The 12,567-nt window shown below is 39.6% G+C and overlaps 1 protein-coding gene across 2 annotated transcripts in view; it reads left to right on the top strand.

Annotated features, from left to right (window-relative positions):
• Positions 1-12,567, top strand: part of GPATCH11 (G-patch domain containing 11) — a 50,413-nt gene that overhangs the window by 34,987 nt on the left and 2,859 nt on the right. For both annotated transcript variants that reach the window (XM_018563575.1, XM_018563574.1), the window contains 3 exons: positions 4,713-4,803; positions 6,937-7,044; positions 8,298-8,379. In XM_018563575.1, the coding sequence (XP_018419077.1) occupies positions 4,713-4,803; positions 6,937-7,044; positions 8,298-8,379 (281 nt within the window). The remainder of the gene's footprint in view (positions 1-4,712; positions 4,804-6,936; positions 7,045-8,297; positions 8,380-12,567) is intronic.

The raw sequence follows: 12,567 nt of genomic DNA, 5'->3' as shown, positions 1-12,567 counted from the left end.
GCTAGGAGGAGACCAGCGGCATGCGCGGCTTCAGCCTGTTCGGTGGGCGTGGCTTATGCGGCGGACTGTGCGGTGGACATGTCGGGAGCAGCGTGTGACGGAGCCCCGAACAGGCTAAGCAATCGATAGCCGACTTAATCGATTAACTGTTGCAGCTCTACAGGAGTGTCCCAACTGCTGATCAGTAAATATTCTCCTGTTATCAAAAAGAGAAGTAAAACAAACAAAAAAAGTTTGTCTTTTTTTAACTGCTTTTCACAGATTAAAAAGCGTAATGTGAGTGGGCGATTGCGCCCATTTCTTTTGCTAACAGCAGAAGCAGTTGGCTCGCATCAGTGCTTTGAGTTCACCAGCATCACCGAAGGGAGGATTTCTACAGGCCCCAGCAGGACATAGGACACACTTCATTAGAGCTAGTTATGTCCTTTTATAACAAATTAAGTTTTTAACTAAAGCTCAGTTTCAGTAAGACAAGGCAACACTTCATACTTTAAAATACATTTCTCAGCTCCTGATGGAAATAAAGTCCTTTGACATATTTCAAATGCAGACTGTTATTCCTCTTTAATGTAATATTCATTGAGTAGGAATGATATTCAGCCTTGTGTGTCAAAGTGGTAGTTTTATAGCTGCCAGTAACAGTTGGTTAAGCCCACAGCTAAAGGAACTTGGTAAATCAAGCTGAGCTTGACAGTTACAAGTGGATGTGCTGTTTATTTCTGTTTCAAAAAGAGAAATGTAAAGTTGTTGTTTCTTGCCTACACTTGAGGCAATAATCTGGAACATTTGTTGAAATCCAGGACTACCAGCACCAGTTGTCTACAAAGTCAGGTCAATTAATGGTGGTGCTACTGTAGCAAAGTTCTGGATGAAACCCAAGCAGGTTCTGACTTGTTTCTTGTAACAGGATAAGGCCACTCCCTGATTGCCTCTATCTCATGGATTTGTGTATTTTGAAGGATTTTGCAAGTAGTGGCTTACGCTTATTGCAACAGCATGACCATTTGTACCACCCGATTTAGAGTCTTTCAGTCCTCCTCTGCTGCCTGGGCCAGAGCTGCACCCTGACACTCCCCTTTTCCTGTCCAGGTGGGCAGCCAGCAAGCTCCTGGCAGGCTTCAAGGCTGGTTGGCATTGGCTTGTTGCTCTTGGGACAGGTTCTGCTAATGAGCCTGTTGCTGAGCAGTACTTGCTTGTTGTACCTTTATCATGTCCTCCATACTGCAAAGTCAGCAATTTCCACCACTCTCAAAACCTACATACAGTAACTAAGTGGTTCTTCAGAAAGTATTCGTACTGCAGGACAATGCAAACTGCTGTCAGGAGTATCACAGTGCTCACTGTGTTTCTCGACTGTATATATACAGCAGGCTTACATACCCCACAAACAGTATATTGTCCCTTGAAATACATGCAGGTCGACAACTGCAGGCAATCTCAAAGTGCTGTCTTGCATGACCACTTTTAGCACAAGGTAGCTTAATTTCAACAGGGACCATCTGTCAGGCAGACTGAGATCCATTTTTTGCCATTTTCATTCATCCACCAATTATAGGGATCAGTGTCAAATGGAGCATTTGTAAAGAGCCAGTCTGTGTGTCAGGTTGCATTTTAGGGCTTCTTACCTTCTTTAATTTGTCTGCAGAACAAATAGAAAACAATCAAAGTCCATCCCCACAGAGGTTATTCAATACAATACTGCAACACAAATATTTAGCCTCTATGGCTGTTTATGTTCTGTTTGATCAGTTCCGGCCTGTCCAGAGCATAGACTAAATTGGTCTATCTAGCTTACTACCACACTTTATTATTCAGGTGTAAGAGGGGTGTTTAGCTATTGATTTCCCATCTACTGCTAAACGGCCAGTTTGCAGGGAGCCAACTTGTCTACCTGATAAAACACAAACGTCTGGATGACATATACAGTTTTTCCAGCACCATGACTTTGACCAGCTGTGGCTGTCTGTAGTAAACTGTGTGTATCTGAACAACCCGGAAAACTCAAGGTGAATAGCTGGATCTAAGTCAATAGAGTGGGAGTGGTCTCTGGTTTCACTGCATTCACTCTCTTCCTGGCACCAAAGAGAATGGATAGAATTGTTGCACAATACCCTTGTAGAAAATACTAAAGTAATAACATAATGACTCCCTGGTGTTTTACTGCAATGATGTGGCTTTTTAACCTGCTGCTGAACAAAATCAACAGCCAAGCCATTTTGTTAAGGCTTATCTCATAGGTCCATCCATCATCATAAAATGTATCTGCAAAGGTTTATGTGTAGGCTAAGAAGACAATATATTAGAATGTTATAGGAAGCAAGTTTTTTTAGAAGATGAGCTTATTTTTCTAAAGTGGTCAGTAAGGCTATGAGTATAGCTTATGCACAGAAAACATGCAAACTGTGTTTTTCTTAAAGTAATTGTGTAGTTTTTTTGTAAATATTGTCCTCATTTACATTAATTTTCCAGTTTCTTCAGTCTGTCTTAGGTTTCCATCAGACACGATCCCATTTCAAGGCAGACGGCTTCTGCAGTAGTGTCTGTTTAGCCTCTTAAATCTTTTGTCTGGGATTTCACTCAGACATATCCCACCTCAAGGCAGGCTGTGTTTGCATTGCTACCTGTTTAGCTAACCCATAGTGCTGTGAGAATCCTTTGTCATGTAATGTTTATTTTTAAAACAAATATTGTGTGTATGTGTTTGCTTTTTAACATTACAGAGCAACAGTTAAAAAAATAAATTATAGTTTTTATTAGGCAATAAACATTCTAGAAAGTGCAGAAAAAACCCCTATAATTAGTATTTGGTGTCACCACCCATTGTCTTTAAACAGCAACAATTCTGTTGTGCATGTGTGTGTATTTTCTGAAAATCCTCACATGTTAAGTTGTTCCTAGCCTCTTTAAGAGAATGACACTGTTTTAGGCAAGGTCTCTTTGGGGGCTGCTTTATCGGTCATTGATTCTGCTGTAGATAGTTTGTTTTTGGCCTTGTGTTTGGGGTCATTATTATGCTGTAGAATTAAGTTTTAGACCGCTCAAATACCTCCCTGATGGTCTCCGACGTGTAGGGACTGTTAATTTTGATCACATCACCATCTCTGTTTGTGGAAATGCAGCCCCTAACTTGTACAGAACCCCCACCCTGCTTTACTGTTGCCTAAAGACTGTTCACCAATCCTTCAGGTACCCAAACTTAGTTGTTCTTGAACTTTTTGATAGATTGGAGAGGGATTAGAACACTTGTCAAGTTTTTACTGCAGTTCGCGTTCCAGTTAGGGTGATTTACCATATTTCTCCTGGTGACTTATCACCAAGAGTAAAAGTGAAAGAAAATCCCAAATTGTTAGTTGTGACCAAAACAGAAATAAAGGGAAAACTTTCCAAGGGGATATTAATTCTTGTGTCCCTGGTGACCACAGGATACAATTCAGGAGCTTTTTTTGTGCTAAGACACAACCTTCTCAAAGGGTATTCTCTTAGTGTGAACTGCATCACAATGCTGATAAACTTGTGGCCAATATAGTATTTTACCTTTTTGTTATCTAGAAACATTCATCTGTTCCTCCTAGCATCCAACATGCTTCATAATGGGCTTTCTATTGTGTGTGTGTGTGTGTGTGTGTGTGTGTTGATACTTCCGGGGCTTTCTGATACTGACACTCTGTAGCTTAGGTGTGCAAAGTTGCTAATTGTTCACCTGTCCAAAACATGTCCAGATTCTACAAACTAGATGTCAGTGAATGGTGTATTTGGGGAGGGTTTTGCCATATTTCCTTGATTTCTATATCTTTAACCATTTGTTGACAATTGTGGATCAGTATCAGAGGTATGTTGTGTAAATAACTGAAGTCGTTTTTTTTTTATTCTGGTTGAGTTCTTTAGTGGGGCCCCACATTTCTAGGACTCTCAGACGTCTTGTATTCCTTATGCGGCCTATTATTATTTTGTACGGTCTTCATGGTCATAGTGTTACCTGGTGCTTTTAAAGTGACACCAAACTCCGGGGTTACAGTAAATCTTAGAAATGCATTCAAGTACCTTTTAACTATTAACAAAAATGTATCTTATTTGTGCATCACTCAGCTGTAGATCTTAATATTATCTCTGAATTTTAGCTGATACTGTCCTTCTTTCTGGACGGTGGCTAGGTTTGTTCCCCATGGTCCCTGTGTGTATTGTAAAGTAGCCACCACTCTAAACTCCCATGATGGACTACAAGCTCAATACAAATTATACTACAATCTCTGGTTTAATTTAGTATCACAGGAGTGAACTTGGAGCGGTCAGTACTTTATAATAGACACAGGGACCATGGGGGAACAAACCTTGCCACCGTTCAGAAGGAAGGACAGTGTCCGAACAAATGCAGAGATAATTTGAGGATCTACACTTGAGGGATGCACAAATCCAGGTCCAGTATTGCTAATAGTTAAGGTACTTGAATGCATTTTTAAGATTTAACTCCTGAGTTTAGTGTCGCTTTAAGATTTGAATGCTATTATTACTCTGCCATGAAGTGAAAGTCGTGTGTTCATATCAAGCCTAAAGCTCATAAAGGGATTGTTATTTTCTGGTTTCCACATTCTCTATAGAAGGTGCATGTAGCCCCAATGTTTGCTGTGTTCCCCAATCAATTTAGCAAGAAAATGCTTTTACAACTACAGAAACCGTTCTTTTCATTTGATAATAAAGAATACTTTTTATGTCAGGTCAAGATTAAGAAATAAAAAGGAAGAGCACAAAGTAGAAGGTGATCTTAGGAAAAGCCAGAGAGCATGCCTGCATCTAGATGAGCAGAAGGTAAGCTAAAGAATAGACGTAATCTTTGTTTCCTGCATAAAACTCTTCCTGACAGAAAAGCCTATAGGAACCATTAGATATCTTGAATTTTAACTCCAGCCAAGTGCAAATAGTCCAAAACAACGTTTCGAGACCTGTGCGGTCTCGAAACGTTGGCTTTTGTTACTGTGACTTTTTTGTTCAATTAAATGGACACATTGAATTATATCGCTGAGTGCTGGTGATTTTTTTCCCTCTGTTTTGTGTCTGCACGGTGCCATCCGTGGTTATCACTGCGAGCACCATCTTTTATGTAGGCCTGGACTGCTGTGAGGTGTTCGGAGGGCTCCCCTATCTATCCAAAACAATTAATGGACATTCAAATTATGTTCAGGTTCCTGATTATTTGCCATTATTTTGCAAATACCTGGTAATCCTGGCAGTTCCCAGTTCAACAAATCGGTTCCAATGTACTGCTGACAACACTATTTCGCTGAGCTTCAAATTTGAAAATGTCAAATTGTTGCCAGCACTTCACCGATTTATTCATAGCCGTTATTATGGCATATCACATCCTCCGACATACAAAGGTTTGGGCTGCCTCCTCCCTGCCTTGCATCAAACCCTCTGAAAGTTACCGCTCACTGTTTGCAAAGCAAGGTACACAGAACAGAGGGTTTGCAGTCATGTGACTGCAAGTAATGCACTAAAATAAAGGTGTTTTTTTTTAATCAAGCATGGAAAGTGACTTTCCATTTACTTGAATCACTTGAAGATTTTAAACATAAAAGATATGTCCTAAAAACTTTTTAGGACACATCTCTTACATCCAGCTCTCCTCTCCCTGCTGGTACCCCTACCCCTGCGCTACTACTAGCTGTATGCAGCCACTCCAGTGTAAAATTGCACTTGCAGATTGTCTGCAAACCTAATTGAGTAAAAACGATGAATCGATGTATTGTTTCATTATGTAGATCAACAATGTGACTTTTTATCAGTATGTATACAAAATATATATTTTTAATACAATGCATTCTTATTAAACCTTTTTTACCCTAATTAGCCCTAATTTATTTCTTTCTCTCCTATTTTTTTTTTTTTGTCGGTTTAATTTTTTTAACTTTTTGATGGACCCAGGGATTCAGATATTATTGTTATACTGCTGCCTTCAGGAGAATTGGACACTAGCAAACATAAACATTTGGGCCAGCCCAGAATAACGCTCCTACTACCAACATCCTTAGTTTTATTATGTTTTAAGAATATAGACTTCTTTTCTCTGCTCTGTGGTGAAAAGTCCAACCTTTTTGCTAGCTATTTTTTGTAAAAAAAAAAATTTGTGTCAGTTGTGGCCCTTCCTTTGTCCTATCCCGGCAGGATTTCACTGCAGTCATGTAGGATTTTATGGGCAAAAATGGCAAATTTAATTGGCAACCAGTCTAGTTTTCTTTAGGGCTTCTAAGTCTGTCAAAACCTTTCTGGTGCACCTGCTGTTTGCAGTCTTCCTGGAAGAAACGTGACAAGTTCTTTGTCTCTCCCAAATGACAGATAGTCTTGGACCCTATTTAGGAGGGCTTTATTAAAAGGTGGACTGCCCCCTTTGTGGATCTGGCAGTACCCCTGCTTAACAAAATGATAACCATCCCTTTTGAGGATGCACCTGTCTTTAGGTATCCCATAGACAGGTGATTGGAGATCTTTTCTAGAGCTCTGTTCTCACTGGCAGGCCCTGCAGCGCAGCCTTTCTGGCTATAGCCTTAGTCAGACACTAGCTGACTAGACTAAGAGCATTAGAAGGGATCTCTTTACTATGACAGTTGATCCCTTAATAATAGAATCCTTAAAGCTCATGCCTGTCGCCCTGAGCTATAATATGGATGGGTTGTGGGAAGTCTCCTGCCTCAGCTCCAGGATGGGTTTCCTTTCAGTAACCCTCTTGTTAAAGTCTTGGACTGTAACACAAATACAAACCTGAAGCATGTTGGGAGTGGTGGGAGGGATTATACTTGGCTGGCCATTGGCTTTTTTCCCCCAAAACCTCTTGTAAGAGGCAGTATAACCTAATTATCTTGAATAGCTGAATCTTCTGTGTGTCTGTAATGAATTCCAAGAAACATATTTTATGGTAAATACACAAACCCTATTTTTCTACAGGGCGTAAGCTGTCCCCGGGAGCCTTGGTATTGGCCTGCAACAGATCCAAAAGAAGATGATGTGGAAACGGATGAGGATGAGGATGAAGTTGAGCATGAGGAGCTGAGTGTAAGTTTCTGTATAACAGTATTGTTGCTTTCCTGTTGATTAGTCGATTTAGCATCTCTGATTGCAGACTATATTTCTATAGCATACTTCAGAACTATATTTCATTAGCTTATACTTTACTCCCATATATTAAACATATACTCCTTGTTCCAGTGTAATCTACTGTGAACAAGGTCCTGCTCTGTGGGCAAGAGCGATAACAGCATGTTGTTATTATTGAATTAGGGCTCAAACAACTAATCGAAAATGAATCGTCAATTATTCTCATTATCGATTAGTTGAATCCACCGTCACTATGCTGCTCCTCCATTCATTTCAATGGCATCCCAAATGCACCTCCTGTCTGCAGTGTGATCGCCTGCACTGGAACGTGCGGTACTGCAATGCCCTGCGTTCCAGTGCAGTGCGATTTCAAAAAATGTGCATACAGTTTTATTCTGAAGTAAACTTTGTTTGTAACGCTGCATTTGTGTATTTTACTTTAAATTATTGATGGTATTTATTTTTTTTATTTCATCCGAATAATTGAATTATTGCAAAAATAATCGGCCAACTAATCTATTTATGAAAATAATGGTTAGTTGCAGCCCAATATTGAATATTGTTACAATGCATTTTGATTATTGCTTATGTGCAGATCATAGAATTATCATTTGATATGCACATAATGCTCCAGTTTTCTTATGTTATGTTTTGTAACCAAACATTTTTGTTTTCTGCCATTGTGTTCTTTATTTTTGAACAGCTACAGTTTAAACAAATGCGCAACAAATTGTAAATATCTACGCCATGCTTTGTATTCACACTATGAATGAATAGGCTGCAACGCACCTCAATGCACAAAAAAAGGTTTGGTCACATTTTTCCACAGCACAATGTAACCAACACAATTGGTTGCTCTGCGCTGCTGTGTGTTGCAGCATACATACATTTTTGTCAGCGGTGGGGGTGCCATTCACAATGCATAGCAGCACCACACACCAACACACACATAGCTTACTGCACATTACCACAACCTGATTGGGGATAATGGACCGTTATTTAAAAAAATAACTGCAAAGCAATCGTATTCCATTTTTTATTCTCAAACTGTCATTTTGTTGCACTGCAAATTCAAATCTGATTGATTTATTGATGGGTTACTAACGATCCCTTTTGATAATGAAGCCCTCATTTCGTGTTTTTAGCTCTGTACAATATTGTGTGGCTCAGTAAAGTTTCTTTTTGTCTGATTTGTTATTTACTCTGCCTAGACCCCTGATAAGCTGCAAATTCTGACAAGTTACTTAAGAGATAAACATTTCTACTGCATCTGGTGTGGCACTGCTTATCAAGGTAAAGTTCCATTTATCTTTTTTAAACACCCACAGGGAAATTCAATATTGCGTTTGCACCAGAATTCTGGAGTTAATGCAGCCTAAGAAATGTCTGCACTAAATTCAACAACAGGCTGCACCATTTTTCGGACATCTACCCACTCCTGCACCAATTTCTAGTAGTTCTTATTTGTGCCATATATCATTCTGGCGCTATGCTTGTGACATGTTCAATAAGTAAACACAGTTTGGAAATAAGAAAAGTGATACAAAGTAAGGCGAAGTCTTTTATAGTGCAACTAGTCTGTCGCAGGTTCATATTGTGTAGGTCTGTCCAAGTGTGCCTCAGGTGCCACATTCCTTGAGCAGGAAACTGAGGAGCAAAATTGAATCTGTCTCGGACACATATGTGACACTTTGAACAGAGGTTGGACACATTTATGTACTTTATCAGTGTGCATATATCTGTCCCAAAGTTTTTCTCAAGCCAGCGCCTGTTTCATAGGTTTGCGCCAAATTCATGAATGCTGTGCAGTTTGAATTTTGGCACAACTAAGAACACTATTCTTGTAGCCCTGAGACACTTTTCTTGTGTGTCTCAACAACGCTCTTTTTGAATTCCCCTTCCAGTGTCTTATGTTAAATGAATATGAGAGACTCACAAAATGTTTTCAGAAATAAATATACAATGTTATGTTTCTGCTAAAGAACTGCCTTAGTTTCATCATTAAACATTCTGCCTTGGGGTGCCCATACACTGCAAAATTCGCACAGTGTGGACCGCTGCCGGCACCCTTTTGGCTGGCATCCCTCGATCAGCTGATCGAAGGAGCTGGTCGGAAATCTTCATACGACCAGAGCCGGCAGCAATGCAAACAGTGGGATTTCTCGATTGACACACTTGTAGTGTTGATGGAGGAATCCGCTCTGTTTTTTTCATTTCAGCCCGCAGGTTGAATGAAAAGAAATAGAGAAGTGTATGGCCAGCCTAAGAGCAGACATCGCAAGATGCCTTCTATTACATGTATTAGTCAGAAAAGCTTCTTCTGTACCCCTCCCAGATTAAGATTTACTTTATTTGGGCCTCACTTTACCTGACTTGATGGCTAAGCTCCACTAACCTGCCATCACCCTTCCAATAAAAAGGTTTTTACTGGTCAATGGGGGCTCATTGGAAACTGGTATGGAAAAATCACAGGGCTTAGCTGTGAAGTCAGAAGAATTCATGCCCCAGTAACAAAGTGAAACCAGGGCACAGAAGATGCTTTTCTGGGTAATAAAGGTAACAGCAGACATCTGATGGTGCAGGGGACATGTCAGACTGCTGGAGATCCAGACCATTGTTCTCACACAGAGCTCAACTGTCCTTTTATTTATATTTAGCGTTATGTCACAGAAGGGAAGTTTTGGGCTACAGTGGAGTACTACAAAGAAATTCTTTTTTTTTTTTTTTAAAGCGGCAGTAAAGCTTTATATTGCTCCTTTTTTATTTTGACTAACCCATACAAATGGAGGATACAATTGAGGTTTAATATAAAAATTGTGATTTTGCTACGAGAGCGGTCCTGCTATACAGTCATTTTTTTCTGTCCAGTAATCCCCCTTTGTATTACACTACAAACTTTTCCTCCTTAGTCTTGTTCTAGCCTGAAATGGCTGCTACCAATAAACAATAGGGTGCACCTTCCTATTCATTTTTATGCAATGTAAAATCTGTCTGTCTTTGTTGAGGTATTAGAACTTACAATAATAACTGTAGACTTTTGTTATAGCTCATGAAATCCTTGTTTTAGACTCCATGGCCTTATAAATGTTTTTGCGAGCAAAGCCAAGCCTTTGCTTTCTAGCTAAAATGGTTGATTGTGTAATGCTTTACATAAAACCCATGCCTTTAAAAAGGTGATTAATTTACATAAATATTTTCAGATTTGTACACTGAAAAGTCTGTATTTTCTAACAGTGATGGTAGAAGCTTCATTCACTCTACCCTGATGCTTGTGGTTTTGAAGTGTTTACTCTGTAATTTAACAGATAGATTGGTATGTTGATGGACATTGTGTACTTACATTTGATGTACTTTTGGAAGGTGCATAGAAATGTAGAACAGCAAAATCATAATAAATTTAATTGAGTAGTACACATGGCCAGTCAGTGGCTGCATTTTGATCCACTTTGCATTGCACTGCATCTCTTTGGCCATAGCATGTCCAATTTAGGTGTATTTCAACTGTGGGCACAGAAAGTCAAATGCAGCCTTATCTTTTCAAATGCTGTGTTTTGCCATTCAAATTGCAAATAGCATACACAGCATTTGACAAGAATGCCTGTTAAAAAATTAGGATGCCCATAAACTTGTGATGAAAGTTGCCTCATCTGGCCAGTAACAGTTAATATGAGAAAATATAAGTGAAGATAACAGATTTTAAGGGAATATGCCAGCAGTTTTGATTTTTGCCTGCTGTCACAGTTGTTAGACGCAATTGCTTACTTTGAGCACCTCTGCTTTCTGTGTCACTTTGTTACTAAAGGTTTTTTTTTGAAAGATGCTTTTTATTTTATCAAAATTTGTACAAAACAAGGATACAAAAGAAAGGGAAAACTAGGTCAACATACCCAGTAATATCCTTACAAGCGAAAAACAACAAAGAAAAAAAAAAAATGAAGTTAGTCTCATTACATAAATAAAAGGTTTCGCATCAGCTTACAGCATACTCAATAGACTCTGCAGGAACACAAGAACTCCAGAATATTATACTAAAATTACAAAATTAAATCGGGAAGGATCAACTGTCGTATCAATAGAGGATAACCATGGGCCCCAAATACGATCAAAGCGCTGCGGATTACCCCTCTGTTCATAGGTAAGCTTATAAAGAGGCAAGGATTGATCCACCAAACATTTCCAGCAACTCAGAGAAGGAGCCCTAGGGCTGCCCCACACCTGAAGGATGGCCTTCCTGGCATAAAACAAGAGTAAACTAACGAGGGTCTGAGCACGAGAGTCCAATGTCGGCTCAACAAAAAGACCCAATAAGCAAAAAGTGGGGTTGCATATATTGGGGAAACCCAATCCAGTCTCCAGAAAAGAGGTATGAATATGTGGGCAGGGTCAAAAGGAGTGAGAAAAGAATCTGCTCTTTGACCACAACACTTGACGCACCGGGGATTGGGAGGGAGACCCAAAGTATACAGAAGGTACTGGGTATAATAGACCTGGTATTTGCAATATTCTATCTCTGGAGGCTATCACAGAAGTCGTATATTTATTTTCAAAATCACTCCAAACATTAAGGTCAAGGATAAGTGCCTGCCATTTTTGTTTACGTTTATCAAATCTGGAAGATCTAGTGGCCATAGTAAGTTGATACCAGTTTAGTGGAGATATCTGTACGTAACATTTTCTTCAGAGAAGTTGACCCAAATTGATCTCAAACTGCATGAAACAATTAAAAATACGCCAAAAAAGCAGTTGGAGAAAGCTGTACCTCATTGGACTCGGAGGGGGGGGGCACTCGACAATTTTGTTTTTTTCAGGTCGGCTTGCCAAATTTCGTACATCAAAATAAAATGTAATTATATCCGGTCCGGTACTGCGGACACCAATACACACACAATAAGGCCCTATTCATATCTGTAAGTTAGGTGCAATTCGGGAATCCTGCCTCAGGAACTTGCGTTTTTCTGCAGCAGGAATGCCTAATCTGGTGTTTTACAAGTGGCAGCTGTCACCTATTTAAGGTAATGATCAGGTGATAGCCGCTGCTTGTAAACGCCTGCACACCGCATGTAATTGTATGTGATATGATTACATGTAGTTGGAAAACACTCTCCCTGGATGCACAATTGATGCGTCCAGGGAGAGTGACTGATTCCTAACCAAATGTAATCATATCACACATCTTTACATGCGGTGTACAGGTATTTACAAGCAGCTGCTGTCATCTGATCATTAACTTGAATAGGTGACAGCTGCCACTTGTAAACACCAGATTAGGCATTCCTGCTGCAGGAAAACGCAAGTTCCTGACTCAGAAATTCCTAATTGCAGCTAAAGATACAGGTTCCCAATACACTCATAAATGTAGCTCAGTACACATTTTTTTTAAAACTACCCCTGCACATACATATATATAAAATAATACTCTCACCCCCGTACACATGAAAAAAAACAACTTCCCCTGCACATATAAAATATTGCACTCCCCCC

The sequence above is a fragment of the Nanorana parkeri genome, unplaced genomic scaffold (genome assembly GCF_000935625.1).
Source record: "Nanorana parkeri isolate BGI_ZX_2015 unplaced genomic scaffold, ASM93562v1 scaffold677, whole genome shotgun sequence".
Lineage (NCBI taxonomy): Eukaryota > Metazoa > Chordata > Amphibia > Anura > Dicroglossidae > Nanorana > Nanorana parkeri.
The sequence above is the reverse complement of the archived record's forward strand: the minus strand, read 5'-3'. Positions and strand labels throughout refer to the sequence as shown.